Below are 26,019 nucleotides of genomic sequence, written 5' to 3'. Positions count from 1 at the left end.
GGGTCGATGTAGACTTGTTGGCCCGAAGGGCCTGTTTCCACACTGTCGGGAGTCTAATCTAATCTAAACCAAGTAACTAGGGTTTACCCAACACGACTTTGCAAAAACTGTATTGATTATTGCAAAGTCAGTGTTGTAACAGAAGTGGGCAAATATCCTGTGCTGAGATTGGAGGACTGGGTTCAACAAAAATTGACTTTTTAAAAAGACATTGGCAAGGTGCATTGATATACAGAACCACAATGGAAAAAAAAATCAGCTTTTGTAACATCAGATGGAATTTATTAATGTAAAATCCTGCTGTTTAGAATGAAAAAAGCATCAGATACATTTCAATGATTAATGAATGAAGTCATTTAAGGACTGCGTAATGTGTTTACATTGAGTATAGTTTTTAGTATTTACACCATTTGACTGAGCTATTTGATCAGCTGCAAAGAGCAGTTTGATTATAAGTGAATTTGCCAAAGCAAAAGTGATTGGGTTACACAAGGCCAGATAGCACCAAAAGAACTGAAAGATAGGGCTTTTTTGGGATTTCATATGCCTAGTGTACAATGTGAATTTTTGTGTTATGTTAACATGTGTGTAGTTTATCACACATGTCCTGAACTTCAGAACTGTCATTTTATGTCTAACAAATTTGCTGAAAGGGCTTGGCACAAGAGTGTCAAAATGCATTTGAAAACTATGCCAACAACCACATCAATTTTAATCATGCCGAACTATGAGAAGTCATTCAAACAGGCTGTTGATGCAAGTGACTTCAGTTTGCAGGTTATTTCCCGAACCCCCAGGTACCTTCCCCTGCAACCGGAAAAGATGCAAATCCTGCTGGTACACCACTCCCTCACCTCCATCCATGGCCCCAAACAGTCCTTCCAGGTGAGACAGAGATTCACCTGCCTCTCTTCCAACCTAGTTTATGCATCAGATTCTCCCAATGTGGTCTTCTCTACGTCAGGGTGACCAAACGTAAACTTAGGGAATGGTTCACCTAGAATTGCAGCCAGGTCCGAAGGGGTCAACTAGACCTCCCAGTCACCACCCATTTCAATTCCCCCTCCCATTCCCGTTCCGACATGACCATCCTTGGCCTCCTCCATTACCAAAATGAACCACAGCGCAAAGTGGAGGAACACTACCTCATCTTCTGCCTAGGCAATCTACAGCCCAGAGAACTGAACATTGAGTTCTCCAATTTCAAATAGCCTCCCTCCCCATCCCCTAACTCCATTCCCAGCCCCTCCCCATCCCTTTCACTGCTCCCTGCTACCAACTGGATTAATTCCTCCCATTGACCAACTAGGTCATACCCTCTACCTGTTTTCACCTATCCCCACCACCCCCTTTATCTGCAGCTCACCCACACCCATCCCCAATCCTGAAGAAGGGTTACACCAGAAACTTTGACTTCTCCGCCTCCCTGGCTTGCTGTGTTCTTCCAGCCTCCTGCTTGTCTATTTTGGATTTCAGCATCTGCAGTTTTTTTGTCTCTATTTTACTGCAAAAAACAGGATTAAACAGACTGTCAATTACTTTTCAATGAAACTGACCAAATGTCAGCAAAATTATCCAACAATTCAGAAGACATCTAATGCTGTTACCACCACTGAATCCCCCACTATAAACATCGTTGGGGTTACATTGACCAGAAACTCAACAGGACTCGCCACATAGAAACACATCTACTAGAGCAGGTCAGAGGCTAGGAATACTGTGGCGATCCTCACCTCCTGCCTACCTAAAGACTATCCATTATCTATGAAGTATTCCCTTTTTGCCCAAATTAGTGCAACTCCAGTAACACTCTAGGAGCTTAATGCCATCCAGGACAAAACAGCCTACTTGATTGGCAGCACATCCACAAACATCCAATCTCTCCACCTCTGACATTCAGTAGCAGCATTGTGTACTGTTTACAAGATGCACGGCACACCAAGGATCCTGAGACAGCACCTTTTCAACCCACAACCACTTCTATTTAGAAGGACAAGGGCAGCAGATACATGGGAACATCACCACCTGCAAGTTTCCATCCACTTACCATCCTGAGTTGGAAATAGACAGCCATTCTTTTCATTGTCACTGGGTCAAAACCTTGGAATTCCATCCTTAAGGGAATAGTGAGTCAACCAAGAGTATGTGGATTGCAGCAGTTCAAGAGGGCAGCTTCCACCACTTTCTCAAGGTCAACTAAGGGAGGGCAATAAAAAAATGCAGGCCAGCCAGCAATGCTCACGTCCCATGATTGAATTTTTAAAAACTTTGAATCGACTTTTGGCTCTACATTATTTGAAAAAATATATCAGCAACAATTTGGATAAAACTGCATTTCAGATAGACAACAATCCCTTGATTTTCTTGGGGGAAAAAAATCAAGGGCAGTATGCTGCCTCACAGCACCAGAGATCCAGGTTCGATTCCGACCTCAGGCGCCTGTGTGGAATTTGCACGTTCTCTCCATGGGTTTTCGCTGGGTGCTCTGATTTCTTCCCACAGTCCAAAAATGTGCAAGGTGGATGCTAAATTGTCCATAATGTTTGGGGATGAGTAGTTTTTGATGCATTAGCCAAAGGACATTCAGGATTACAGGGATAAGGTAGGGGTATGGGTTAGGGTGGGATGCCTTTCAGAGGGTTGGTGTGAACTTGTTGGGCCAAATGGCCTGTTCCCACACTGTAGGGGTTCTATGATGAAAAGAACTTTCATAATTGGAGTTTTATTCTCAAACAATATAATTTGAAAAATGTTCATGTGCCTGATAAAGAAAATGGTATCGAGGATGCTTTATTAAGAGTACATATGAAGGGTAGTATGTGGTGCCTATGGACATATGTAAAATATGGTTGTTGTGTAATGCGTTGTATCTTTAATGTCAGTACACAACTGTTAACGTGCCATAGAAGTAGTGTTAAGATAATCTTGATGGGTAATGAAAATTACTCAAAGATACATTTTGACTCTTCTGGGTGGCTGGTGTTAATGTAAAATGTGTTCCTTAAAATATTTTAAGAATTTGGATTTTGAACTAATGGCATGTAGATTTTGCTGTGAGGACGTTTCATGATTAACATGTCAGTATTTTTGAAGCATTGAGTTTTTTTCAAAAACCAGCATGAGAGAGGGAGTTATTGAAGCGTTAATGGGAATTTGTTGGCATTGGGCAACAAATTATGATTGTCCCAACACCGAGTTTAGAAAGATCAAGAATTTGTTTTTTTTTTTGGGGGGGGGGTAAAGGGGGGAAGTAACCCAGAGCTTAGAAAGCCTTTGTGTTTTCAGTTCATTAAAGTTATGTTGAAGTTGAATGAAAAATAAATTGTCATAAGGAAAGGAGTTAGATCAGAAAAGTTAGGAATTAGGTTACCTCAACATGTGGATGAAAGTTCCAGACCGGACTTGGGTCGAACCTGACTTGGCTTTTTCAAAGCTGAGAAAAGTCTAAAATCAATTGTGGAGCAAATCAAGAGGCTACCAAACCCTCAATATCAGAATCTGAAATAAACAATTAAGTTAAACCTATAGACATGATGGAGATATTCGCAAGGTTTGTAGCTCAGGTTGAGGTTTAGGGTGTAGGTTTGCTCACTGAGCTGTAGGTTTGATATCCAGACATTTCATTACCTGGCTAGGTAACATCATCAGTGGCGACCTCCAAGTGAAGCGAAGCTGTTGTCTCCTGCTTTCTATTTATATCTTTCTCCTGGATGGGGTTCCTGGTGATGTCATTTTCTGAGGGGTTGATAGATGGCATCTAGATCTATATGCTTGTTTATGGCGTTGTGGTTGGAGTGCCAGGCCTCCAGGAATTCTCTGGCATGCCTTTGCTTAGCCTGTCCCAGGATAGATGTGTTGTCCCAGTCAAAATGGTGGGTTTTTTTCATCCGTGTGTAGGGCTATGAGGGAGAGGGGGGTCGTGTCTTTTTGTGGTAGCTGGTGTTCACGTATCCTGGTGGCTAACTTTCTTCCTGTTTGTCCTACGTAGTGTTTGTGGCAGTCCTTGCATGGAATTTTATAGATGACGTTGGTTTTGTCCATGGGTTGTACTGTGTCTTTTCAGTTTGTTAGTTTTTGTTTGAGAAAACAAAATTGTTTTGTGTACTAGTAGCACACAAACCCACCCAACACTCTCACCAGGATATTTCTCGAGGGTCGTAACGGATCAATAATTCTAGAAGGTTCCCACATTATCAACAGGGTTGATAGCCGTAATGTGAATGCTGCCACACTCCTGCCTTTTCTCTGCGCCACTGTGCTATGCAATCTAAACCAGAGGATGCACTGTTCTTTAAGATCCACACCTGTATGACATTTGAAGTGTGTGCATTGTTTTAAGGGTAAATCATCTTATGTCTGCTGCAGCTTGATTTACAGAAGGGTCAACTAAGAATTATTGAGTAAAAAAACAGGATAGGGTTATTAATAAGAGTCTGCATATATCCTGGCTTGGGTCCTGAAAGGATCCTTTGAAAATTATTTCTCTTTCAAGTGTAGCACAGAAATATGAACTTTAAGTGAGACATCCCTAAAACCTCTATTAAATGTATCATTCATAATATAACAGGTGCTTGCAATGACATTTAAAAAGAGACAGGAGTCAAGAATGACACTCATAAAAGTGTCTGGTATGTATAATAAATGTCACCCACTGCCTGTATTGGCATTTTGGAGAGAGTTTCCTGAGCACTTTTCAGGCAATAAAGAAGAAAATACTTGTGGAGCTAATCAATGCATTTCTCATTATGATGCCTGATATTGACCCAAGAACAGAATTATATGAGAACAGATCACAGACCTGAAGTGTTAAGTCTTTTTCTCTATAAATGTTGCCAGATTGCTGAGTATTCCCAGCATACTCTGTTTTTATTTCAGCTTTCTGGCATCAACATATTTTTGCTTGAAAAGCAAAGTAATATTCCATTCCTTATCAATATTGTTTACATTAATTAGCAAATAATTCTGTATTAAAAATAAACCAAACCTGTCTAATTAGCTAAAGCCTATTCAAAAGGCTCTTGTCTACTTAGATTCATTCAGATTTTTATTAAAAATATGAATTATTTCATAACAGGAAATGAGGGATACTTTAAAGAACCCAACAAAATAGATTTGTGACTGCATTGTACAACTTCAAAGTACTTTACTCTCATCCTATTTCATTACCTCTGATGATACTAAACAATTATCTGACTGGCTTTCATTATCTTTGATATATAAAAGAAAAAACCGTATCAACGCCATTATTACACCCAAGTAGATTTACCACTGTGTAATGATAATGAATCAAATGTATAAAAGTGCAGAAGGAACTAGCATTCCATTCTGTACAATCTCAGAACATTTTACTTTATGAGTTAAAATTAATAAAATTAAAATTCACTTAATTTGTAGTGTTTCAACAAAATAAAAATTGCTTCATTTCTCTTGTAAAATGAATGCCTAATCATGAGACATTTTTTTCAGCTCTATGTTCATGACAAATACAAATGATTTTACTGCAGTTGGATTGAAGCCATCTATTCTCAAACCGACTGAAATGTTCTCTGCTGTGCAAAACATAATTTGAACTATTTCAATTCCAAAAAATAATGATTAATGTACAATACATTTTTAAATATATATTTTTGCAGATCTGATGGTGGTGTTGAAGGCAGAATTTCCCTTTGGTTACTTATTAACATGATAGAATTCAATATGCTCAATGGAAAAACTATCCTAGTGAGCATGAAAAAAGTGAACCCTTGAGAGGGCTTCATTACCCATTATAACAAATCACTGGCTGTTTATAGAAGCAAATCATGACCAGGAGTATGGAGTCCAGGAAATGATGCAAACATTCTGAGATTCCTTTTACTGACTGGTAATTAAATTGCACTGTATTCGGTTTCTTAACTGCTAAAAATGATGTTGCTCATTTATCACAAGTCACTGTGGTCCTTCTGAGGCAGTAACCTCATCTGGCCGTAGACGTTTTGGAGCTGGTTCTTCAGTATTGTCTGGAAAGATGAAAGCGAGATTGTATATTAGTAACAGAACTCATGAACTGGAGCCAAACTCCCAAACTTGCAGGAAAAAAATGATTTTTTTTAAACATTTGATGCTTTGATCACTAACATCTACTGTGTTTCCATGTTCTGCTATTTTTCTGACTTACAAATTAATACCGTTAATATGTATTTTATTAGTTCAGTCAATTCCTGTTGACATGCAATGCTGTCCTTAAAGCAGACACACTAAACTGAGCAGTCCACAATTTAAATGACATTCAATGAGTATGCAAATGGTAAATAGACACTGGTTTCCTGGCATTTACCTGTTTCTCTAAATGGTAACATTGATCAGGTCATCAAAGGGACTGCAATGTTCACCTAGTTTATAATAGTTAGCTTGAAGCATGAATAAGATATTGGAAGGAGAAAATTAATCTCCATTTGGAGAGGTATGGTTTTATCAGGGATTAGATTACTTACACTGTGGAAACAGGCCCTTCGGCCCAACAAGTCCACACCGACCCAATGAAGCACAACCCACCCAGACCCATTCCCCTACATTTACCCCTTCACCTAGCACTACGGGCAATTTAGCATGGCCAATTCACCTAACCTGCACATTTTTGGACTGTGGGAGGAAACCCACGCAGACACTGGGAGAATGTGCAAACTCCACACAGACAGTCACCTGAGGCGGGTATTGAACCCAGATCTCTGGCACTGTGAGGCAGCAGTGTTAACCACTGTGCCACCCATTTTGTCAGCTTTGTCAGAGGAATGTCATGCCTAACAATTTGATGGAATTTTTCGAGGTGGTGACCAGGTATGTAGATGAAGGTGGTGCAGTTTATGTAGTTTTTATGGATTTCAGTGAAGCCTTTGACCAAGGTCTTAACTGGGAGACTAATCAGGAAGGTAATGGCACATGAAATCTGGGTAACTTGGCAAATTGGATCAAAAATTGGCTAAATGGTAGGAAACAGGGGGGTGTTAGAAGCTGTTTGTGTGACGAAAGGCATACCACAGGGATCGATGCTAACTCCCTTATTGATTGTGATGCATATAAATGATGTAGATGATAAACAAGTTTGCAGATGACATTGGCTAGGTGGTTGACAGTGAGAAAGAATGTCTTAGTTACATTTTTTAAAAAAATACACATTTTTGCAGTTCTTATGGTGGTGTTGAAGGCAGAATTCCCCATTGGTTACATGATAATATTCAATATGCACAGCGGAAAAACTATCCTAGTGAGCATGAAAAAAAAAAGTGAACCCTTGAGAGAGCTGTATTACCCATTATAACAAATCACTGGTTGTTTATAGAAGCAAATCATGACCAGGAGTATAGAGTTCAAGAAATGATGCAAACATTCTGAGATTCAGGAGGACATAGACAGATTTGTTCAGAAGGGCTGATGGAATTTAACTCTGAAACGTGTGAGGTGATTTACTTTGAAACAACTAACAAACAAGGGAGTCAGTGAATAGCAGGACACTGGAAGCTCAGAGGAACAGAAGGATCTTGGGGTGATTGCCCACAGATCCAAAGGCAGCAGCACATGTTAATAGGCTAATTAAGAAGGCATATGGGACACTTGTCTTTATAAGTAGTGACATAGATTACACGAGCAGGGTGGTTACGTTGGAAACTTTGGTAAGGCCACAGCTGGAGTTGTGTGCTCAGTTCTGAACACCACACTATAGCAAGGTTGGGAGTGGTGATGGCAGTGTGGGGGAAATGTTGCCTGGAATGGAGAATATTCATTCTGAAGAGAGACTGGATAAGTTCAGGTTGTGTTCTCTATAGTAGAAAAGGCTGAAGGGGGACCTTGACTGAGGTGTATTAGATTATGAGGGACATGTAATAGGATGGATAGAATGCAGCTATTCCACTTAATTGATCTACAATCTTTAAAAAATACTTGGATAAGCACAAGAAATGCCACAACATTTAAGGCTATGGGCTAAGCACTGGAAAGTGGGAATACTGGAGATTTAGAATAGTTTAGTTGGTGCAGATACAATGCCCCTTCTGTACTGTATGATGTTACAAGATCATAAGATATAGAAACAGAATTCAGCCATTCTGTCCTTTGAGTCTGCTCCATCATTTGAACATGGCTATGTTTCTCAACCCCATTCTCCTGCTTTCTCCCTGTAAACTTTCATCCCTTTACTATGATTCTATATACAAGGTTGACTCGTGACAGAGCAGGAAGTATGGAGAACAGATCATTTACAGTTTAAGTTTTGGGGCCAGATGGTGGTAAATAGTGACTTGATTCAACTAAAAGGGGATATTTTCCAAAAGCAAGATTTCAATTTTCAAAACTGGTTATGGTTCAATTTTTAAAATTTTTGACTTTGAGTTAATTTATCAATATAACTTCAAATGTACTAATGTGGTGAAAAAAATCTTGTCTCGTTATTAGTGAATACTTATTGGTATGTTTGAATGTAAAAACAGGTTAGAACTGCTGAACATTTAAAAAAATTAATCAATGCAAGTACTGAGGAGACAAAATTGAAATTCTTGAAAGTGCTAAATGTTTCTCTGTTACTTTCTGTTTGTAAACAGAGGAAAATAAAAGGAGACAAGATACAGTTTATCACCAAAATCTTCAACCAATATGCAACAAGGAAAAGAGTTGACCAGATTCAGATTTAACTGGTAGATGAGTAGTTAGCAATAATGTCAGTTAAGTCAAGAGGACCCAATGAAATGATTTAGAGATTCTTGTGTTAAGCTCCTTACATTACAGAAGCTATTACATACAACATAGAGTCATAGAGATGTACAGCATGGAAACAGACCCTTTGGTTCAACACGTCCATGACAACCAGATATCCCAACCCAATCTAGTCCCACCTGCCAGCACCCGGCCCATATCCCTCCAAACCCTTCCTATTCATATACCCATCCAAATGCCTCTTAAATGTTGCAATTGTACCAGCCTCCACCACATCCTCTGGCAGCTCATTCCATACACTTACCACTCTCTGCGTGAAAACGTTGCCCCATAGATCTCTTTTATATCTTTCCCCTCTCACACTAAACTTATGCCCTCTAGTTCGGGAGTCCCCCACCCCAGGGAAAAGACTTTGTCAATTTATCCTATCCATGCCCCTCATAATTTTGTAAACCACTATAAGGTCACCCCTCAGCCTCAGATTGTCCAGGGAAAATAGCCTCAGCCTGTTCAGCATCTCCCCATATCTCAAATCCTTCAACCTTGGCAACATACTGGTAAATCTTTTCTGAACCCTTTCACGTTTCACAACATCTTTCCGATAGGAGACCAAAACTGCCAACATATTCCAAAAGTGCCCGAACCAATGTCCTGCACAGCCACAACATGACTTCCCAACTCCTGTACTCAATACTCTGACCACTAAAGGAAAGCATACCAAACGCCGCCTTCACTATCCTATCTACCTGCGACTCCACTTTCAAGGAGCTATGAACCTGCACTCCAAGGTCTCTTCGTTCAGCAACACTCCCTCGGACCTTACCATTAAGTGTATAAGTCCTGCTAAGATTTGCTTTCCTAAAATGCAGCACCTCGCATTTATCCGAATTAAACTCCATCTGCCACTTCTCTGCCCATTGGCCCATGTGGTCAAGATCCTGTTGTAATTTGAGGTAACCCTCTTCGCTGTCCACGGCACGTCCAACTTTGGTGTCATCTGTAAACATACTAAGTGTATCTCTTATGCGCGCATTCAAAATATTTATGTAAATGACAAAAAAGTAGAGGTACCCAGCACCGATCCTTGTGGCAATCCACTGGTCACAGGCTCCAGTCTGAAAAACAACCCTCCACCACCACCCTCTGTCTTCTACCTTTGAGCCAGTTCTGTATCCAAAGGACTAGTTCTCCCTGTATCCCGTGAGATCTAACCTTGCTAATCAGTCTCCCATGGGGAACCTTGTCAAACACCTTACTGAAGTCCACGTAGATCACATCTACCGCTCTGCCCTGATCAATCCTCTTTGTTACTTCCTCAAAAAACTCAATCAAGTTTGTGAGACATGATTTCCCATGCACAAAGCTATATTGACTATCCCTAATCAGTGCTTGCCTTTCCAAATACACGTATATCCTGTCCCTCAGGATTCCCTCCAACAATTTGCCCACAACCGACGTCAGGCTCACTGGTCTGTAGTTCCTCACTTGTCCTTACCACCCTTCTTAAACAGTGGCACCACGTTAGCCAACCTCCAGTCTTTCAGCATCTCACCTGTGACTATCAATGATAAAAATATCTCAGCAAGAGGCCCAGCAATCACTTCTCTAGCTTCCCACAGAGTTCTAGGGTACACCTGATCAGGTCCTGGGGATTTATCCAACTTTACGTGATTCAAGACATCCAGCACTTCCTCCTCTGTAATATGGACATTTTGCAAGGTGTCTCCATCTATATCTACAGTCTATATCTTCCATATCTTTTTCCACAGTAAATACTGATACAAAATACTCGTTTAGTATCTCCCTCATTTTCTGCAGCTCCACAAAAAGGCCACCTTGCTGATCTTTGAGGGGCCATATTCTCTCCCTAATTACCGTTTTGTCCTTAATGTACTTGTAAAAACCCTTTGGATTTTCCTTAATTCTATTTGTCAAAGCTATCTCATGTCCCCTTTTTGCCGTCCTGATTTCCCTCCTAAGTATACTCCTACTGCTTTTATACTCTCCCAAGGATTCACTCGATCTATACCTTACAAATGCTTCCTTCTTTTTCTTAGCCAAATCCTCAATTTCTTTTGTCATCCAGCATTCCCTATACCTACCAGCCTTTCCTTACACCCTGACAGGAATATGCTTTCTCTGGATTCTTGTTATCTCATTTCTGAAGGCTTCCCATTTTCCAGCCATCCCTTTACCTGCGAACATCTGTCCCCAGTCAGCTTTCGAATGTTCGTGCCTAATACCGTCAAAATTGGCCTTTCTCCAATTTAGAACTTCAATTTTTAGATCTGGTCTATCCTTTTCCGTAACTATTTTAAATCTAATACAATTATGGTCGCTGGCCCCAAAGTGCTCCCCCACTGACACCTCAGTCACCTGCCCTGCCTTATTTCCCAAGAGTAGGTCAAGTCTTGCACCTTCTCTAGTAAGTACATCCACATACTAAATCACAAAAGTTTCTTGTACACACTTAACAAATTCCTCTCCATCTAAACCCTTAACACTATGGCAGTCCCAGTCTACATTTGGAAAGTTAAAATCCTCTACCATAAGCACCCTATTATTCTTACAGATAGCTGAAATCTCCTTACAAGTTTGTTTCTCAATTTCCCTCTGACTTAGGGGGTCTGTAATAAAATCCCAATAAGGTGATCATCCCTTTCTTACTTCTCAGCTCCACCCAAATAATTTCCCTGGATGTATTTCCGGGAATATCCTCCCTTAGCACAGCTGTAATGCTATCCCTTATCAAAAATGCCACTCCCAATCCTCTCATGCCTCCCTTTCTATCCTTCCTGTAGTATTTGTATCCTGGAACATTCAGCTGCCAGTCCTGTCCATCCCTGAGCCATGTTTCTGTAATTGCTATGATATCCAAGTCCCATGTTCCAAACCACGCACTGAGTTCATTTGCCTTCCCTCTTAGGCCCCTTGCATTGAAATAAATGCAGTTTAATTTATTAGTCCTACCTTGTCCCTGCCTGCCCTGAATGTTTGACTCGCTTCTGTTCTCAACTGTATCAGTCTCAGATTGATCTCTTTCCTCACTGTCTCCCTGGGTCACACCCCCGACATCTTACTAGTTTAAATCCTCCCAAGCAGCTCTAGCAACTTTCCCTGCCAGTATTTTAGTCCCCTTCCAATTTAGGTACAATCCGACTTTCTTATACAGGTCACTTCTACCACAAAAGAGATTACAATGATCCAAAAATGTGAATCCTTCTCCCATACACCAGCTCCTCAGCCAAGCATTCATCTGCTCTATCCTCCTATTCATGCCCTCACTAGCTCGTAGCACTAGGAGTAATCCAGATATTACTACCCTCGAGGACCTCCTTTTTAAAATTCCTGTCTAACTCACTGTAATCTCCCTTCAGAATCTCAACCTTTTCCCTTCCTATGTCGTTGGTTCCAATGTGTACAATGACCTCTTGCTGGCCGCTCTCCCCCTGCAGAACGTTCTGCACTCTGAGACATCCTTGATCCTGCCACCAGGGAAGCAACACACCATTCTGATTTTTCGCTGCTGTCCACAGAAACGTCTTGTCTGTATCTCAGACTAGAAAATCCCCTAACACAATTGATCTCTTGGAACCCAACGTACCCCTCATTGCATTAGAGCCAGTCTCAATACCAGAAACTTGGCTGTTTGTGCTACGTTCCTCTGAGAATCCATCATTCCCTACATTTTCCAAAACAGCATACTTGTTTGAAATGGGTATAGCCACAAAAGACTCCTGCACTACCCGCCTACCTCTCTTACCTTTCCTGGAGTTAGCCCATCTATGTGACTGTATCTGAGACTTTCGCTCTTCCTATAACTGCCAACATACTGTTGCTGTTGCAAATTCCTCATTGCTTCTAACTGTCTCTCCAACCGATCCATTCGATCTGATGAGATTTGCAACCAACAGCATTTATGGCAGATATAATCCGCAGTAATCCTTAAACTCTCATTAAACTCCCACATCTGACAAGAAGTACATATCACTCTATTAAAGGCTATTTGTGCTCCTTCACAATCTACAGACCCAGAAAATAACACCGCCTTATTCCTCTACAAACACTGCCCCAAGTTAAATTAATAGTTATGGCTTATATTTTAAGTTTAATCAAGAGACATATCCATGTGTGGCACGGTGGCACAGTGGTTAAAAATGCTGCCTCACAGCGCCAGAGACCTGGATTCAATTCCTGTCTCAGGCGACTGACTGTGTAGAATTCGCACGTTCTCCCCGTGTCTGCATGGGTTTCCTCCGGGTGCTCCGGTTTCCTCCCACAGTCCAAAAATGTGCAGGTTAAGTGAATTGGCCATGCTAAATTGCCCGTAGTGTTAGGTGAAGGGGTTAATATAGGGGAATGGGTCTGGGCGGGTCGGTGTGGACCTTTTGGGCCGAAGGGCCTGTTTCCACACTGTAAGTAATCTAATCTAATATAATCAAGAAAGAACCCACTCTACTCACTACTGCAGACTTGCTGTAGGCCACACTTAAAACAATTAACTTATCTGATTCTGTGCTGTGAACTTCGCCCAACAGTTCCTCCAAGATCAGTTGTGAATTTCACTGTTTGTTATTTTTCCCAGATGCACTTCAATGTCCAGCGATACGTGAATTCAAACAGCAAAGGCAGTGTTAGTTTCTTTCTCTCTCTCTCTCTCCTGCACTGACCTCACCATGTGCTTCCTTTGTCTGTTCTTTTCCCTTTTAAAACTGCCGTTGTTTTGACTTTTCTCCCCCCAATTTTCCAGAACTATGTAACAGGCTATCAATTTTGGGCAGTTAGAGAACATCCACCATTAGTTGCTAGGGTCACAAAGATGTAGCTGATACTACTCTACACGCATATATCTTTAAATTCTGAACTTATAACAATACTTTCTCATAGTAACTGTTTCATAGAGTGCTTTTCTCTTCCTGTTATAAATGACCCAATTCAATATTTTTCAATCACAGCCTTTTTTGCAGGAATAAACATAATCATACAATGCCAAAACCTGTAAATGTGTCATTTTGAGTGCAAGTATTGCGACTAAAATACTGACCTCTTTCTGCCAAGTAATTTTTGCATAGCACCTCAGCAGGAACTTTAAAACTTATACACATCATTTCCTTGTTTGGAGCCACATTCCGAACCAAATGGATAGAGCACCGTCCCTCTAAGGATGTTCCTAGGAAATCCTCCGCTCTTCTCTGAATATCTTTGGCAGGTTCATTAGACTTAGAAAAACTATAGCAGTGGACTGTGGGTAAAGCATCAACTAAGTTTTGCTTCTCAAAGAGTTGTCTGAAGACATCCAAGAACTCAATAGCCAAACCAGGTAGATTCATAATTATGTGAATAGAGGTTTTGTTCTCCTTTGATGAAAGTATTTCAATTTGTTTTATAAAATCCTTTTTAACAGGACCTAATAAAAAGTCCCTGCCATCCATATTGAATGACTGTAGTTTATTGTTGACTTTGTTCAGCTTACAGTTGTGGACTAGCCACTTATATGATTCTGGGTTCAGATCATTTGCCATGACTCTGCAGTTTTTCTTTGCTGCTGGAATAGCAAAAGGCCCAACACCAGCAAACACGTCATACACTAGATCTCCAGAGTTCAGGAGACCAACTATTCGACTATGTTCTGTACTGAGCCGTGGATTCCAATAGACTTTAGAAAAATCAAATTCATATGTTATATTGTTCTCTTTGACCTATCAAAACACAAATTAAAAGTTATTTAAGAGCAAATAATAGATAAATCAAGGACATTGTAAACCTTATATAACTGAAATTGAATTGCAAAGACTGTTTGTTTTACCATTCTCCATAGAGTTCAATTGATCAGCATGGTTTGTAAATTAATTGACATATTCTTTTTCTAAAAATCTGACAAATCATCCGTTTTTAAAATTATCATGGTACAGAGTATTCCCACAGATTCAGCAATGTGGTTATACAAGTACTCTCTATAAACTCAGCAATGTAGATGAGCACATATGCATTTTTCCAGGGCAGTTCTATAATTTAAGCACTGGTAATATTATTATTCGACAAGACGACCAATTATATGCACCTTCTCTTATTAACACCCTCCCACCAATTAATAATTTTATTTTTTAAATTATTGATTTAGATCCTGAAGAAGCAAGGTTTTTGCCTTCCTTCTTCTAAATAAAGCTGACTCTTGGATTTCATTGCTGTTTAATAACCAATGGCAGAAGTGGGCTGATTATCACCAGATCTGTTGTGTTTCTATTTGGACTGGTGATACTTTCACGTGTTAGTTGTCAGTCTATATTATGTGCACAAAACATTTCATTTTACATTTCTCAAAAACCAAGCCTCTCTCAGGACTGACAGTCGTTCCTCCTCCAAGTGTTTACTAAAAATAGTGTTAAATTAAAAATATTTTAGTGATGGATAGTTATTTGGAAAGTTCAAAGCTTATTCAGTGCATGTTATTAGTAGAGATAGAACCATTTCAAGGAAACGTAACTGCAGAACTTGAAAAAATCTGAAAATTTTACCTTTGCTATCATATTGTCTTCCCCAGCTAGTACTTCCATCTGAAAATTACGGTAAGTGTTGTCAATAATATTGGTTTTATTAACCACTGAAGTTACTCCAGGATTCTTATCCATTATAACTTGGCCTAAGAAACAAGATTAGTGATTATTTTCTGAGCTGCCAGACAATTACTCAAAGACTTGAAATTAAATAAAATTGTAATGATCAAGATTTTAAATTACACATAAACACTTGCAACAAATTATTATTAACTTGACTGAAGGAATCCATTCGGCCCACTGGACCTGAGCAAGCTCTCTGCAATAGTAGTTTAGCTAGGCCAACATTCCTATCCTTTCCATGTCCCCATTATTCTTTTCCTTCAGGCACTGTCCAATTCATTTTGACTGCCACAATTAAGAGTCTCTTCACTATATATTCAGGCAGAGCATTCCAGATAATGATCACTCACTATGTAAAAACGTTTCTCCTCATGTCATAATTCATTCTTTTGCCATTTACTTTAAATCGGAGTCTCATGACTCACATTACAAAATAGATCCTGTTCCTATTGCTAGATGTTTAGACTTCTTATGGTTTTAAGTACCTCTATCAAATCTCTTTTCAATCTATGTTCTGTAAAGGGAACATGCACAGCTTCTCCAAACTATTATGTGATCTGATCTTAAACATAACAATCAACTTTCAAAACATCTGACAATTAATTAGTTATTATTAATCTAATATAATCAGATATACTAAGAAAGAATATATTCCCCTGAAATAAACTTTAAATCAAATCTAGAAGCAACAAAATTCAAATCTTACCAATCAAATACTTGTATGGAAGCTGATGATCACGAAGGTTCATGTGAACAATATGGCCGACTCTACTAAATCCAGAGGTTACATCCTGCCCTTCAGGCAAAACTGCCTTCAGAATCTCTTCAGGTTTGAAATGTTCATAAGTCATTTCTAAATGATACATGTGAATCTGAAGATCAACATTATACTCTTTTAGAACAGCCTTCTCGGAAGTCTCAAAAGATTCCATGCATGATATTTTACACGGGTCCAACAAAATCAACCTATACATTTCATCTTTAGAATCTTCAACAACTCGCTTTAGCCCAGGTCTTTTCAGCGTGGAATTTTTCAAGGATTTTGTGACTTTGTTCACTACGTCCTTTTTCACCTTCAGAGCTGGAAGAGCTACATTCTTTCTAAATAAATCTCTGTTCAGCTCAGTAATTCCACGTACTGTTGTGGGAGGAGTGTAAAGATTGACATCCTCTTCAGGGTTATATGCTGACATCGTGTTCAATTTAGTAACACCAGCTTTGGAAATGCACTGGCTGGAAAGATATGGAGGCAGTAATGGAGTCAATTGAAGTTGTTGCCTAGTTGCCAATTTTTTAACTGACACACTTAATACTGTATTTGTCCAAGTCTTGGTAAAGAAAAGGAAAAACCTAAGATGGAAAAGAGTCAACACCAATCAGTTACCAATACAGTAATGATTTAGCTATGAGCTGCCTTAATACTGGTTTCAATAAGAAACCTATCAATCATTTGTCACTAAGACAACAATTAGGCTTCATTGACATTTAAAACTTCGTATCGCCAGACTCTTGAGAGATATTGATAAGAATGAAATTTTCATAATAAAGTCTAATGATTACCCGAAACGATGGAAAGTCTGTAAGAACGTATTTAGGATTTTGCGTTTCTGCTGATATCTGGAGATGTTCCAAGTGGTGTTACCTTGAGAACGCATGTGGTTCACTTTATTTTCACCTAATTGTAGGATATGTGAAAACATTTCCTATTTCGGTTCCATTCGGATCTGTTCCTTTGCCTGCTTTTCTAGTAAATTGTTGGAATATATTAGTGGCACCACCTGTCCTAGCTTCAAACTGGAAATTTTCATCAACTTTGTTTCCAATTTCTTTCCCACTTATGTTCCATGCCAGACCCCCTCAAAATGTTTCCAGAAAGTAGCCCGAACTTTTCTAGTTGTTTTAAGCAGGTGAAAGTGGATATTCCAGAAGTGATGCAGCTAATCTAACCTCCTTGATTTTAAAGAAGGCAGAATTTAGAGTACAAAATGAAATACAAACAAAAGAGAACAGAATAGAGAATAACTTAACGTACCTGAAAATCCAATAGACTACCATAACTTATTGATGCTGTTCCAAATGCTTGCAACAGTTCCCTTATACACCCCCTTGGCAAAAAGGTAAAAATCAGACAAGTTCTGAGTGGAGACAGAGAGAGAGAGAGAGAGAGAGAGAGAGAGAGAGGCAGCAGAGAGATTTAGCATGGAACCTGCTACTACTGAAGTTGTTTCTTTGGATACCCCAGCTCAAACTGACTGCTTGCTAAAACCAAACCAAAACCAAACCAGAGATCAGCTGAGCTGGGAGAAATGGCCATTCCCCTTTCATTTTACAAGAGTTTTTTTTAAACTTGAAAGCCTTTTTCCTGAGACAGTATTTGTTAGCTAGAATCAAATTGGCCCTAAAACTCATCCAAACCAGACATCTCGGAATCTATGCGTTCACAACCCCTCTGAAAAGAAACCCAAGGACAACCTTTCCTTGTTAAAGAAGCAACATCGTCACACCACTCTTATCTACACATAGTTCATTTCAGACTCTTATCATTGCAACTTTCTATCTCCATTTCTGGGGACAGGTTGTTAACAAATATCCACTACAAGCCCACTTATTTCTACAGCCATCTTGATGGTTTGCTTATACACCAATAAACATTTAGCTAATAGTGTCCTGTAAGGTAGGTTTGGAGTACAGTATTCACTTAACACAGTATCTTATAGGATTCTATAGGTTGAAAACTATGGGAAGGTTGAATACCGACCCCTTGGTTACTTAAATGGCCGGCAAGGAATAACAAATGAAGTACAAAAAGTACAATGGACAAGGTAACAACTTTGCCAGTTATTTTTATAGATCAATACCAATCTATTCCATACTTTCAGTCTCTATGTCTCCATTATATATGCTCTAATAATCTTACTAATCCTAGAAATTTTGGTCTTCCCATTTAAGGAAGGATACACTTAACATAGAGGGGGTGGAGTAGAGGTTGGCTAGGCTAAAAATGGGAATGGCAGGACTGTCCTACAAGGAGAGATTGGCTTGACCGAGTCTCTAATCATTCGGATTTAGAAGAATGAGAAGGGCCTTATTGCAATATCTAAAATGTTGAAAAGGCTGGACAGACTAGATATAGGATATTTTCCTTGGTTGGGGTGGCTAGAACCATGGGACACAGGATACTATTTAAGACAAAGACTAAGAAAACTTTCTTCACCAAAAGGTGGTCAAACTGTGGAATTCTATCCCACAGAAGATTGTGAAGGCTGGGTCACTGAATTTATGCAAGTTAGAAATGCAGAGGAACGTCTATTAACTGAAGGACACGGGCAGGCAGTATTTCATTCAGTTAATCCATTTCCGGATAATCGATTGCTGGGATAACATAGTTTAGTCAATCTGGGAACTTGCGATCTTGCCGGATAATCCGATATTTAGCTCAGCGAAAGCCAGATAATCGAGGTTCCTCTGTAAATATATTTTTAGATGTTAAGGCATGAAGGGATATGGGAGCAAAATCGGCAAATGGCATTTAGAGAGGATCAGTCATGTTCATACTGAATGGCAGAGCAGAATTTCAAAGAGCTGAATGACCTACTCCTAGTTTCTATATTAATGTTTACCTTCCATATCAGTGCTTCCATTATTTCTTCTTTCTCCCCACCTGAAGATTCCCCTCCAATTCATCTTCAGAGGACTCCCAAACATTTTGATTCAACTTCTCACACTTACACCCTAATCCTTCTCTTGCAGCCAGAATCTTCATCGAATACCCCTTGTCCCCACCCTGCACCCCTCAGCCCCATGCTCGATGGATCATCCTCGCACATTTCAGACAATTACAGCATGATGCTGCTACATTTCATCCCCTTTCACCCTTCCGAAGAGACAGTTCAGTCCAAGCCAATTAGGCCACTCGTCCATTAACCCCAGCACCTCAGAGTACTTTCCCCTGGAAGTGCAATAGACAATAGGTGCAGGAGTAGGCCATTCGGCCCTTCGAGCCAGCACCACCATTCATTATGATCATGGCTGATCATCCACAATCAGAATCCTGTTCCTGCCTTATCCCCATGACCCTTGGTTTCACTATCTTTAAGAGCTCTATTCATCTCTTTCTTGGAAGTATCCAGAGACTTGGCCTCCACTGCCTTCTGGGGCAGACCATTCCTTATATCCACCATTCTCTGGGTGAAGACGTTTCTCCTCAACTCTGTTCTAAATGGCCTACCCTTTATTTTTAAACTCTGTCCTTTGATTCTGGACTCACCCACCAATGGAAACATGTTTCCTGCCTCCATACTGTTCAATCCTTTAATAATCTGTTTGTATCTAATCACGTAGTATAAAGATGTGCATGTTAGGTGGATTGGCCATGCTAAATTGTCCATAATGGTGAATTAGTCAGAGGGGAATGGGTCTGGGTGGATTACTCTTCAGAGGGTCAGTGTGAACTGGTTGGGCCAAATGGCCTGTTTCTACACTGTAGGGAATCTAATCTTTAAAAAAAGAAAAAAGGGAAAAAAAAAAGAAAGAAAAAAACCAGGGTGGCACGATGGCTGAGTGGTTAGCACTGCTGCCTCACAGCGCCAGGGACCCGGGTACAATTCCCACCTCGGGCAACTGTCTGTGTGGAGTTTGCACATTCTCCCCGTGGGTTTCCTCTGGGTGTTCTGGTTTCCTCCCACAGTCCAAAGATGTGCAAGTTAGTGAATTGGCCACGCTCAATTGCCAGTAGTGTTAGGTGCATTAGTCAGGAATGAATGTAGGGGAATGGGTCTGGGTGGGTTTCTCTTCGGAGGGTCGGTGTGGACTTGTTGGGCCGAAGGACCTGTTTCCACACTGTAGGGAATCTAATCTAATGTTATACATCTCAATCAGATCCCCTCATCCTTCTAAAGTTAAGTGTATACAAGCCCAGTCGCTCCAATCTTTCAACATATGATGGTCCTGCCACTCCAGGAATTGACCTCATGAACCTAAGCTGCACTCCCTCAACTGCCAGAGCGTCCTTCCTCAAATTTGGAGACCAAACCTGCACACAATACTCCAGGTGTAGTCTCACCAGGACCCTGTAGAGCTATAGAAGGACTTCTTTGCTCCTATACTCAATTCTTCTTGTTATGAAGGCCAGCATGCCATTAGCTTTCTTCACTACCTGCTGTACCTGCATGCTTGCTTTCATTGATTGATGTGAAAGAACACCTGGATCTCATTGTACTTCCCATTACCTAACTTGATTCCATTTAGATAGTAATCTGCGTTCCTGTTCTTGCCAAAGTGGATAACCACACATTTATCTGTATTAAACTGCATCTGCCATGCATCCGTCCACTCATCTAGCCTGTCCAGGTCACCCTGTATTCTCATAACATTTCACCCGCCTCACATTTCACCCTACCACCCAACTAGTTTCTGATCCGTTCTTTCACCGCCTATCTTCCCACTGCTAAAGGCCCAAACATTTCTTCCAGGCATAACAAATGATTTATTAGTAATTGCTGCAATTTATACTGTATTTGTGGGTAACAGTGCAGTTTTTTTTCTTATCATGGAAAGTCAAAAACAGAGTTGGCGGATCACTTTGCCAAAAATCTCAATTCACTTCACCAAAGACTCTAAACATGTTCTGTTGTTACATGAATTTTGTAATTTCGTCTCTCCCGCATTTACACTAACCAGACCTGCCCTTTTCACAGCTTCTAGACTTATTTGAAAGGCTGTTATATCTGACTTTTACTGTTCTGATGAAAGATCATTTCTTTGAAATATTAACTGTTTTTCTCTCTCCACAGGTGGTGCGCAAGGTGCTGAGCATTTCCAGCATATTTTTAAATCTTATCTGTCTAATTAATGAATGCAACCAGGGTTTGACTTAGTATCAATTAGGATTCTACACTTTCATGTTAAAGACTAATTCCGTTCTGGACCACTATATAAACTGTATAATTCAGCTGCAGTTAGTTGAGATTTGAAAATAAAAATTCATTAAATACTTAAAACACAGATTTGCTCCAGCACTTGGTCATACAGTTGTACAGCACGAAAACAGACCCTTTGGTCCAACTTGTCCATGGTGACCAGATATCCTAAATTAATCTACTCCCATTTGCCAGCATTTGGCCCATATCCCTCTAAATCCTTCCTATTCATGAACCCATCCAGTTGCCTTTTAAATGTTGTATTATACCAGTCTCCACCACATCCTCTGGCATCTCATTACATACATGCACCAACCTCTCAAGTGAACATGTTGCCCCTTAGGTCCCTTTGATATCTTTCCCCTCCCACCTGAAACCTATGCCTTTTAGTTTTGGGCTCCCCTAATCTGGGAAGAAGACCTTGGCTATTCATCCTATTTATGCCCCTCATGATTTTATAAACCTCTATACAGTCACCCTGCAACCTCAATCATTCGGGGGAAGTTAGCCCCAGCCTATTCAGCCTCCCTCTAGAGTTGAAATCCTACAACCCTGGCAAATTCCTTGTATATCTTTTCTGCACCCTTTCAAGTTTGGCAATGATTCAACAAACAACAGAAGTTATTTAATATAATTACCTCTTGTAAGACTTTAATGAAAGAAAGGGTTGTGGGCATAATTCAAATTGCAAAGAAATGCTTTTACTTATGACACCTTGTTTGAGCTGTTGATATAATTATTTTCAAAAAGTCAGTCTTCTCCATATTTCAGAGTTTTGTACTAATATCCCCCTGCCATTTAAGTTACAAAGAGGGACTAAAACCTTAACTGTTAACAATTGTCAAATAAGCAGCATGTAATATATGCTATGAACAGACTTTAATGACAATAAGTTACCTACTTGAGTATTCATTGGAAAATAAACAAGTTAGCAACCAAATTTACAATATCAAGTACCCCAAGGTCATATAGCACAGCCAGTTATAAAGTTATGTCTATGTTTGTGGTCTATTACAAAATTTAGGAAAGTATTCTACTGCATTGATAGGATAATATTCCAGTGGTGTTGCTAGTTCAGTGCTAAATTAGGCATAACTTTGTGCTGCTGTCTCACAGTCTGAGCTTCAGTATCCTGGAATCCACTAACTAGAACAATCATAAAATTTACATCACCACAGATCTACAGCATATTTAATTTAAGAGTCAACCAGATTGCTGTGGGGTCTGGTGTCATATGTAGGTCAGACCAGGTAAAGATCCTTACGTGGTCTTTGCTAAAGGGAACCAATGTTTTTTTCCCCCCAATAATTAGCATCACGATCACCCTTATGCTCTCAATTCCAGACTTTTAATGAATTCCAAGTTCCCAGTCTACTATGGCAGGATTCAAACCCAAGTTCCCAGGACATTACTTAGGGGATTAACAAGTCTAGCAATACCACTAGACCATTACCTCTCCTGAGTTGATCATAAGTGGTAACATGAAAGTAGGTGAAAAACAGCAGTCTATTCCTCTACCAACATCACACACTGTATGCCTAAAACAGCGTGGGTAGTGTTGTCACTACCTGCGATTTATACTTTTTTGCTGCAATAACTCGACAGCGACCTTCAATCAGTGAAGTACATCCCTTTAGACTGCAGCTACTCCCTCCTGCCCTCAGTCTAAAAACACCAAAGTTCTAATAATCATTCTGGACCTTTCACAGCATATGTATTTATGATTAAAGCGTCAGAACAGCAGACCCAGCATCTTGTAGGCCAGTTGAAGTCAGAAGGACAGTTTAATCAGCATTACACCAATGAGAAGGAGTGGTGGAGTGAGCTGGCCTTTCAGATAACATTACCTGTCTGTATAGGCTTATATGAATAATAAAAATCAGGTCAATTCAACTGAGACACCTGCAGTGCACAACTCATTTCTCTACGAACAAAGAGTAACATCTACAGGAAGCGCAGATGGCAGTATGGTTGCACAGTGGTTAGCGCTGCTGCCTCACAGCACCAGGGACCCTGCCTCAGGCGACTGGCTGTGTGGAGTTTGCGCATTCTCCCCGTGTCTGTGTGGATTTCCTTTGGGTGCTCCGGTTTCCCCTCTCAGTCCAAAAATGTACAGGTTGGGTGAACTGGCCATGCTAAATTGCCCGTAGAATTAGAGGAAGGGGTAAATATGGTGGGTTGTGCTTCGGCGGGTCAGTGTGGACTTGCGGGGCCGAAGGGCCTGTTTCCACACTGTAAGCAATCTAAATCTAAACATTCCAGCTAAATATGCAGTAATTAAATGCAAAACACATCAAAAACAAACATGGAAATCACTTGGTTCCAGAAAGCCCCATGTGTCTGGACAAATTCAGGATTTAAAAGAAGCGCTGATATGATGCCTGGTATTATTACCAGGATGTTGCCTGGTATGGTAGGAAGATCGTATGAGGAAAGGCTGAGGCACTTGGGGCGGTTTTCATTGGAGAAAAGAAGGTTTAGGGGTGACTTGATAGAGGTGTACAAGATGATTAGGGGTTTAGATAGGGTTGACCATGAGAACCTTTTTCCACATATGGAGTCAGCTATTACGAGGGGGCATAGCTTTAAATTAAGGGGTGGTAGGTATAGGACAGGTGTTAGGGGTAGATTCTTTACTCAGCGAGTCGGGAGTTCATGGAATGCCCTGCCAATAGCAGTGGTGGACTCTCCCTCTTTATGGGCATTTAGACGGGCATTGGATAGGCATATGGAGGATAGTGGGCTAGTGTAGGTGAGGTGGGCTTGGATCGGCGCAACATCGAGGGCCAAAGGGCCTGTACTGCGCTGTATTTTTCTATGTTCTATGTACTCCTCAGACTGAGGCCTCTAGCTCAGATCCTCCCTCTCAGTCTGGAACCTCCCATTCAGTCCCCCTCTCCCTTACCCTCCTCCAACTAAAGACTCCCCTTCAGCCCCACGCCGACACTGGAGGCTGCCCCTCCCCCTCCTCAGACTGGAGGAGCCCGCCGACCCCAAACCCCGGGCCTCAAGGAGGGTCAAGGCTCTGCGTGGGTTGCTAAGAGACACCGCGCTCCGATCACACGCGCTCACCTCATAACGACTTCCAGCGGGATCACTGGGGGTTGGGTCGTCATCAAAAAGCGCGCGGTTGGGTTGCTGCGTCATCGACGAGTGCGGGCGTTTTGTTCGTTGATCACGTGTTCACGCTGCTGTGAGAGATTGAGGGAGAGCGGTGGCGAGTAGAGAATGATGAGTGACGAATGGACTGAGAGCGGGCAAGATGACCAGTCAGCTTTGGTGCCGAAAGATGTGAGTCTGTTTAGTGCGGGATTATGGAGTTATTGTACCACATATGTTTGCAGTGATGCTAAAGGTCGGCGGTCAGACCTCAGTGCTTCTTCAGCCGGGCTGAATGTGAGATGAAACTCTGTTTGTTTATCGACCTGGGGGGCCCTCTGCTCATGAACGGGCCCAGAGAGAACTGAGAGAGTTTGAACGTTGAGCAAACTGAGAAATTGGTGTGTGGAGGGGAGAACGAAGTGGAGAAGCTGTACACTCTGTCTGATAGGATTGTGGGCAAGTTCTTACGGCCACTGGTAAAATAATTGTATGAACAGTTGGATAAGTAGTTGATCACGAATTCGTAAAGAGGTAAACTAGTATACAAACTTGCAAGTTTTTAGTTAAGGCATCCATGCTTAGCGTGTTTTAAAATGGGTCTCTGGACTCCTAACAGCATTTAAGAAGGCTTCTCGCAACTATGAACAAATCTGATTGCGTGGAATTGCAAATAGCTTTGGTTCTGAAGCGTTCCTTGATCACATGTCAGGTCATGTGGTAATATTGACTTTACTGATGAGTTGACACTTATTATATAAACTGACAAGCTACTCAAACTACAGCCATGATTTCCTGTATTGCACTGTTGTCAGGCTCCCTAGTGTACCTTAGAGTCATAGAGATGCACATCATGGGAACAGACCCTTGGGTCCAAACTGTCCATGCTGACCAGATATCCCAACCCAATCTAGTCCCACCTGCCAGCATCTGGCCCATATCCCTCCAAACACTTCCTATTCATATACTCATCCAAATGCCTCTTAAATGTTGCAATTTTACCAGCCTCCACCACATCCTCTGGCAGCTCGTTACATACGTGTACCACCCTCTGCGTGAAAAAGCTGCCCCTTAGGTCTCTTTTTTTTATATCTTTCCCTTCTCACCCTAAACCTATGCCCTCTAGTTCTGGACTCTCTGACCCCAGGGAAAAGACTTTATCTATTTATATCCTATCCATGCCCCTCATAATTTTGCAAACCTCTATAAAGTCACCCCTACTTAAATGAGACTGATCTTTCTCCCCATCTTGATTTTTGTGGATTATGTACAGGTGTCAGGTGAGTCCAGTTTGCATTTGATCCACCATGTGTGAAAACTTCAGCACTGACCTTTCTCAGCCAAATCAAAAGATTGCATAAAGGGCAACAATGCTAAATCTGTGCCATTTTTAAAAATTACTTCCTGTGCTCAATTCTAATGAAACACTTCTCACTCTCAAACTATACAGTCATAGATGTACAGCATGGAAACAGACCCTTCAGTCCAACTCATCCATGCTGACCAGATATCCCAACCCAATCTAGTCCCACCTACCAGCACCTGGCCCTCCAAACCCATCTTATTCATATACCCATCCAGATACTGTTAAATGTTGCAATTGTACTAGCCTCCACCACTTCCTCTGGTAGCTCATTCCATACACATACTACCATCTGTGTGAAAACGTTGCCCCTTGGATCTCTTTTATATCTTTTCTT

General features: G+C 40.8%; 2 protein-coding genes across 7 annotated transcripts in view; one reads left to right on the top strand and one right to left on the bottom strand.

Annotated features, from left to right (window-relative positions):
- Positions 1-1,273: 1,273 nt before the first annotated feature.
- trmt5 (tRNA methyltransferase 5) lies at positions 1,274-24,389 on the bottom strand. 2 transcript variants are annotated; one of them, XM_072568362.1, is made up of 5 exons: positions 16,863-17,051; positions 16,009-16,652; positions 15,201-15,325; positions 13,730-14,384; positions 1,274-5,999 (listed from the first exon to the last, which is right to left on the bottom strand). In XM_072568362.1, exons 1-5 carry the CDS (start codon positions 17,000-17,002, stop codon positions 5,929-5,931), a joined length of 1,635 nt encoding a protein of 544 aa, XP_072424463.1. In that variant the 5' UTR covers positions 17,003-17,051; the 3' UTR covers positions 1,274-5,928. The 2 variants fall into 2 exon arrangements, with proteins under 2 accessions (XP_072424463.1, XP_072424464.1); XM_072568363.1 differs by lacking the exon at positions 16,863-17,051 and adding an exon at positions 24,293-24,389 and having other exon boundaries at positions 1,275-5,999.
- The window catches only part of slc38a6 (solute carrier family 38 member 6), a 54,225-nt gene continuing 52,563 nt past the window's right edge, over positions 24,358-26,019 (top strand). For 3 of the 5 annotated variants that reach the window (XM_072568367.1, XM_072568370.1, XM_072568369.1), the window contains exon 1: positions 24,380-24,511. In XM_072568367.1, the coding sequence (XP_072424468.1) occupies positions 24,483-24,511 (29 nt within the window). In that variant the 5' untranslated portion in view covers positions 24,380-24,482. Of the gene's footprint in view, positions 24,512-26,019 lie in introns of all 5 variants that reach the window. The other 2 variants (XM_072568368.1, XM_072568365.1) reach the window with 2 other exon arrangements.

The sequence above is a fragment of the Chiloscyllium punctatum genome, chromosome 4 (genome assembly GCF_047496795.1).
Source record: "Chiloscyllium punctatum isolate Juve2018m chromosome 4, sChiPun1.3, whole genome shotgun sequence".
NCBI lineage: Eukaryota > Metazoa > Chordata > Chondrichthyes > Orectolobiformes > Hemiscylliidae > Chiloscyllium > Chiloscyllium punctatum.
Note: the sequence above shows the minus strand (reverse complement) of the source record. Positions and strands in the feature narration are given on the sequence as shown.